A 7,148-nucleotide genomic window follows, 5' to 3' on the forward strand; every position below is an offset into this window, starting at 1 on the left:
ACCTTTGCTGATTTATGTGGAAGCCTTTTTCTTTCAAAACCCCTTCTTCTGTTTAGGTTAGGGAGACAGGTAAGAGGCCTGGATTTTCTTTTGGATTCCTCGTGATGGGTAAGTTAGTTTTGTTTTATTTCTAGAGCTTTTTCTTTGTTGTTTTGGTGATGCCCACCAGACTAATAAAATATTTGGTTGTTGTAAAACTGGAAACTCTGTGGCAGCCTTGGTCCTCCCCTGGGACCAGGAAGCAGGTGCAATGTCTTCTTGTGTTGCTCTCTGGCTTTCTCTAGGCTGGGGTGTAGCAGCACACACAACAGATACACAACATACATTCACCCTGCAGGAAAACGAGTGAAGGAGACCATTACAACCAAGCTGGGTTTGTTGGGTGCAGAGGTTGAAGAAACTTCCTCCCTTTCTTTAATCACACCTGCCCTGTGTCAGATGTTCCATTGACCCACTGAGAGGAATCACTTCAGAAACATCAGGAAAACGAGCTCATCCCAGGTATCAACTAGGATCATAATCTTCACCAGGGGCTCCCTCAGAGAGAAATCTCCTTCTCTACTGTAGATGAACAAACCCAGCACTTTAGGAGCACTCTTATACTGATGTTTGCTTTCTGTGATGGTAGAGTCACTTCCCATCATCCTCAGATAAAGCGCAGAGGCTCTGGACTTTTACAGAATGGTTTTATATCCAGTCCTGTAGAAAGTGCCAGGTGGTTCGTGCCAGGGTGTTGGGCCTCAGATGGGTTCAGCTGCCTGTCGCCTGTGGTTCGTTGAGACTCTCACTCTTAGGCCGTGGGTAACCCATCTGGGGCCTCCCTTCTTTTCCTGCTGGGATGGACACACAGCCAGTATGTGTGGTCTTATGTCTTCTGTACTCCTGGGGCTATGGATGGCCCGGATCTTTCTCTGTCTGCCTCTGGCTCCTGGGGGGCGCTATAATAACTTCCCACCCCTCATTATCAAGTACACTTCGTAACAAACAAAAATACAAAGAGACTCACTCCTACTCACAAACACCACAAAAAGATTGTTGATTTGTGTATCTGTCCATTTTCACATGTAAGCGAAGCTGGTAGAGGAACAAAATAATATTGTACTGATAAATGTTAAGGCTGAATATTCCCAAACGTGGGAATATTCAGCCTTGACAATATAAAATAAACACAATATATGTGTGAGATTACCTGATTACTGAAGGTAATTATTTTCCCCAGGCTTTCACTCTCTGGGTTGCTCACAGTGTTACTCTCTGTGGCCGGAGCAGCATTCCGAGCAGTCCTTGACAGCTTTCCTTCCTCCTCTGTCCAGTCAGAGCTATTTTGACCTTCAGTTTGATTGGATCTCATAGATGTTTCAGAACACTCAGAATCCACAAGCTCAGACTCCAGGTTGGTGGGTAAGGCTTCACTGCTGTCATGCACTGGAGCAGACTGATAATCATTTATCCCTGACTCCACATCAGTGTTGATAGTCTGAGAATACATGGAATCAGTGGTAGACTGATTAAAATGAGTTTCATCTTCAGAGGACTTTTCTGTTGTTTGTTGACAAGCTTCATTGCTGGCTGAGGCAATGGCACAGGGCGCAACAGAGGCAGGTATGTTGTCTTCCTCCTTACTAGGTGCTGGATCCCTGGACTGGATCTCTCTGGAAAATTCAGTTTTGTTCTTCACATTATCTCCATTTGAGGCAGAATAGGAAGAGCAAGGGGCTCGGGATCCCTTCTCCACTGGAGAGAGGGTTGTTGAAGGAGCCAATGGTCTTCTGTTGCTCCCCTTTTCTGGAGCTTCTGGACTGGAAAAAGTCTCAAAAGAGTGAATCCTTTGCTTGATTGATTGGTTGGTTGCAGATGATGCAGATCTGATGCCAAAGTTTCTGCTGAAGCTTGCAGCAGATGTTTGCTCTGATGGTTTTGCTTGCGTCTTCTGGTCCTGCTCATCCTTAATTTTCCTCAGACTCTGGCGAAACCAGGCAGGTTTGGGTGCCACTGGAGGCGCCTTTTTAAGTTCTGAAGGAGTTTCAGATTTATTTTCAGGAGTCATTGCGACTGTGTCATCGACCTCAAGGACATTCTCTTCGTCATTCATTGTAGCAGAAAGGCCGTGTACATTAACAGTAACTCTACTGTCTGCAAGGTGTGGGTAGTGATTCTCGCAGCTTTTCAGAGGAGGTGTTCTCGTGAACCCAGGGATCCCAAAGCTGTTCTTGGATAGGGTGACCAACACAGGCCTGTCTCTTTAGAGTTTTTCTCTTTGGCTGTGAGCAGTGAACAGCTGATGAACTACCTGTACACAAGACACAGACAAAAACAAAAGAATTTATTGTGCATTTGAAACATTTCATGTCACAAACTCAAAATCTGAATAGTTTTAACTTAAAGGTGGATGCATCTTAAAATCCACCAGCTTAAGAAAGACCTCTTGGGTTGGAATCAGAGTTAGGGTATGTCAACTTCTTTGTAAGGCATTTTTCTGTAGACACTGTAATGTCAAATTGTATAAGACTTCATTTGAATTGTTATATCTAGTTCAGGGGTGTCAAACTAATTTTACATTATGGGCTACATACACCACACTTTGCTCTCAAGTGGGCCTGACCAATCTAAAGAAGTTACATATTTAACTGCTTTTCTACATAATAAAGAAAAAGCTGCTGTGGTAAATAAAGAAATCTGTCAGCACGAATCTTTGAACTTCTTCTTTTTCTGTTTTTTAACTGTTGTAAGAAACATGAAATTTCTATAGTAGAAAGTGAAAACAGAAAGTTACAGAGGTTTTATTGGAGACATAGCTTAGGATTTGCAATTTGCTATAATTTGTGAAAGTAGATATTTTTCCCATATTGAACAGCAGGAATTAGGTTTTCTTGTCAGAGGTGGTTTTTAGGGAAAAAACAAACAAACAAAACAAAAACAGCAGCCGACAACACTGTACACAACAGCAGACCAGTGCATAATAAGCATGGGAAACTGGCCTCAACGTACACCGAGAGATAGAGCTGTGCAGGAAATGGGATTTTATTCTGGTGGAAGCAAAACTGCAAAGTAACATGAAGTGCAGTCTTGGTCTTCTTTTGCTGCTGGTTCAGTGAATTTTGGTTGGAAAGTGACAAAACTGCAAAATTACAAACAATTACAACATTTAAAAAACAAAACAAAAAAGCAGCCCCTGCACTATGTTTAATCTATAAATCTGAAATTTGACAGCCTCATATAAAAAACAGTCTCTTAGAGCCATCTCATAGAATCTCTTAGAACCCAACAGGAAGTCAGCCATGTTGAGTCTGCTGACTAATTTTGGCTACATATCTCGCCATTTCTGGACCTCGTACTTTAACAAACTCCTTGTAGGGATTTCATCAGATCAGCGTGATCTTCAGTGAATGGAATGGCTGGAAAGCAAAGCTTTTGAGGTTTTTGTGAAAGGACATTGTCATGGCAGCACACCAAATTACGATCACTTAAAACGAGTCTGCTGTAACTCAGTGACAGATTCTGCAAACTCCAGCAGACTTGACAGACATGATGAGAATCCGGATTGATATGCCATATATGACATATTTTATTGGTTTCATACATAAGAGTTTCAAAATGGCACCTTATGCATTTAGAAAGTCCTAAGGAAACACAGCATGAGCTACAAGAATGAAATTTGGTACACCTGTGTAAAATAATAAGGAGGGAAGGACACAAAAGTGCTTCCTAACAGACTTCCTTATTAAGTCTGTTGGGCCCTTGTTGGGACCATTTTTGCAGGATGTTTTACACAGTTTCAAGGCAACAGCCTCACACTGGTACAGGGAAGCCTTAGGGAGTTGGTCTTATGCTTCTTAGTTGTAGCAATCACAATAACACTCTTTTTTTTTTTTTTTTTTTTTTTTAGGGTTAAGCACAATATCATACTGGGCACCATAACTAGCACAAACTCTTAAGTAATCAGCACTGTGGTGGGACAAAATGACCACATCATCAACGTACATTAAATGATTAATAAGGTTGCCCACCATATACAGACAGACACATTTGTAGGATCATAAATCCCACTTTATTCACCTCATTCTCACAAAGTCTTTTTTCTATGTAACATTTACACTCATACTCCAGAAGACGTATCAGAGAGCAACAGGGGTTAGTATCTTGGCCAAGGTTCTTTGGCATGCAGCCGGGATCAAACCAGCGACCTACTGAGCTACAGCCACCAGATAAAACCAGTTTGCAGGGAAATCTACACTGACAGGTCCTTATAAAGTCCGCTAACATGACAAACCACTTTCACCACCTTCAAAAATACCAAGGCGGTTTTCTTACCCACCTATCCACACACACAGTGAAATATAGTCACACACAGAAACACACACCTCACCCACACACACACGGTACACACAGACTATATAAGCCAAAACAGCAGAGTTCTGTTCTGTATTTCAGCATGTAAATGAAAACAAATATGGCATCTCAGACTGACCAGGAATCTCTCTCTTCATTATCTCAGGGATAAAATAAGCACACATCATTACACATTTTTGTTAATATTATGACATATTTTCACTGTTAAACTGTAGTTTTTTTCAAAACACATCTACATTTTGAGAAAATGTATTTGTTAGACTGAATTACTGCCTACCTCATATTTTTATTTGAAGAAATATACGAGATAGAAAAGAAATTGCATCTAGTAATCAGCCATTCCTGGATTTGCGTTGTTTTATTCTTGCACAAACACAAAACAATGCTGGTCCTACACATTTTATCACCATGGTTGTGGGGGAACGTTGTCTCGATTCACTCTGTATTGTACCACTGCACATGGTTGAAATGACAGTAAAGCCACTTGGCCTGACTTGACTTGATAAAACAATGCAGATCAGTACTCAGTACAGTGCAGCACTGATTAACAATGCTGCACATTGTTTGATTGCCAGTTAATTTGAGTGTATTTTTAAAACATGTATACAAATAACAATACTTAAGAGAATTGTGTATTTGGTTTGTGTCAGTTGTTGAAAATAAATCTTATTAGTTATTAAAAATGTTAACGTAACATGTTCTTTCAGTTTGTATCAAACCAGAGAGATGCTAGCTTAGAATACTAATATGAATTTATGCAATGCAGAAAAACAATGTTGTGGTAATATTTTGTCCATATTGTCCAGCTCTACTGAAATGCTTTGTCTAATATGATGATCGCTGTGTGATTATTAGGTGATTCTAATGATTCTCACTAATTCTCATGATTTGTGTCAAGCAGAACTGATAGAGTACATAAGTGTTTACAACCAACCTTACTTGACATCTTTGACATTGTGTGATGTCATCAGGAAAGTATGTATGATGCTGTTAAGACTAATTTTTTCCAAGCTGTATACCCACGTATCATCATTCCTCTTTTGCTTTGTTATTATTACACTTTTTGACAGCTAAGCAGTGAACAGAAAAGGACACCAGGGTCCAAGGATTCATCTTTTTCCTTTCATTTGATATTCTTCCTTGAAGAATGAAAGGAGCTGACAAACACTGACAATTTTAGTACAGCTCCAACCTGTTATTAGGAGCACTGCTGCTGCCCTGGATAAAGTCACACCTTTTCTTTTTGTTTGGTGCTTATGGGTGTGTGGATGTTGTGTGTGTTTTGTGATGTATTTATCCTGTATGGCAAACTATACAGAGAAAGACAAATCCTGTATTGAAAAGGAAATGAACAGTCTTTTACTTTCTGATTAAATGCTAATCGCCGCAGTACCAGGCTGAGTTTGCTGTAACATTTTTGGAACAATTGCATTGTCAGATTGTTCTATAGTTGCATTTATGTGGATAAATAATAGGTAACAGTACCTTGCCTCCGTCCTGTATCTCGACTGTTGTCGCTGCACAGCACAATGTCTGCCTGAGCGAAAGCCTTGCTCGTCTTCGAGTGTTCACGTTCTTCTTCCTGCTTCACAAACAGGAAGCATTGTATCACAAGAACTTCTCTAGCAGCAACCACAGAGAGGTGCAACAACGTACCATACTTCCGTTCAGACATTCAGCTGAGCAACTGTTACTTGACTTTTCGAATCAATACCTTCACACACATATGTATGCACAGACATGGCGATATCGATACAAAAACTAAATGAATTAATAAAAGGAAATCACAATGCTGTTTAACTATAACTGTGCTGTAGTTGTTATGCACAGCACTCGAGTAGAAAAGCAACAACCATCATATTTACCTTTCACACTCTTGAGCAGCACACTAGGTTTGTCAGAGTGGGCAATAAACTGAACTGAGGCTTTGATATCTTGCCCAGGGATACTTTGGCATACAGACTGCAGCAGCCACGGCTCAGACCACCATTAGTGGATGACCTTCTCTAGCTTCTACACGAGAGTCAGCCCACTCGCTTAATAATCCAATGAGTTCCAACTAACAAACCAAGGCTGCTTTATTAGAAGGCAGATGTAAAAGTGTAGATATTAAGCACTTTACTGCCAAATGATATTAATACAGTAATTAAGTTAAATGACAGGGTTAGGTTTCCTCACATTTCTAAAAGCCGAACCACACAGCGAACCACACACTTCTTCACATACAATTCTTAAGAGTAATCCCAGAATCTTTTGCAGGGTTTTTATATACTGATAAAGAGCTACAGGAGGCGTGAGGAGTGCAGTGAGTCACATGGTAGGTCACTCGTTGCATCTGTAGGATCATTAGTGCACTGAGAGAAACATGATTACTTACACAGGTTTAGCGTGCTAAGAAAAGGCAGCACAGTACGATGGCAGCCGTTTCTGCTGATACATTTCAGGGTAGGAACTTAGAGTGGAAGTGAAACGATTGTGATCTGTCAGTTTCATCTCGCATGCATGTTTTCAACTTCCTTATATGGGCACTAAGCTTAGACACTGTTTGCTAAACAAACATGAACGATGAGACACGGATGTCTCAAAGCAGAAGGCCAATACAGCAAAACCAGAAAACAACAACGCTTTGCCTGAGTGTGTCCCTCTCAGCTTTCATCATTCAAATTGCTTCTTAAACACAGAGAGCACCCAATTTAAGCTTGAAGGTTTCAGAACTCATCACAGCACAGAAACAGCTTTAGTGAAGCTTATAAATGATCTTCTTATGGCCTCTGACAGTGGACTCATCTCTGTGCTTG

The 7,148-nt window shown here is 40.6% G+C and overlaps 1 protein-coding gene across 1 annotated transcript in view; it reads right to left on the reverse strand.

The window, feature by feature from the left end:
• The window catches only part of il16 (interleukin 16), a 13,810-nt gene extending 7,880 nt beyond the window's left edge, over positions 1 to 5,930 (reverse strand). The window contains exons 1-2 of the mRNA XM_086296289.1: positions 5,836 to 5,930; positions 1,190 to 2,290 (exon numbers count right to left, since the gene is read on the reverse strand). Of these exons, the coding sequence (XP_086152415.1) occupies positions 1,190 to 2,092 (903 nt within the window). The 5' untranslated portion in view covers positions 2,093 to 2,290; positions 5,836 to 5,930. The remainder of the gene's footprint in view (positions 1 to 1,189; positions 2,291 to 5,835) is intronic.
• Positions 5,931 to 7,148: the final 1,218 nt, after the last annotated feature.

Source organism: Aulonocara sp. 'chitande type north' Nkhata Bay, linkage group LG1 (assembly GCF_057382095.1).
Source record: "Aulonocara sp. 'chitande type north' Nkhata Bay isolate Kocher_YH1m ecotype deep benthic linkage group LG1, A_spYH_male_GT1.1, whole genome shotgun sequence".
NCBI lineage: Eukaryota > Metazoa > Chordata > Actinopteri > Cichliformes > Cichlidae > Aulonocara > Aulonocara sp. 'chitande type north' Nkhata Bay.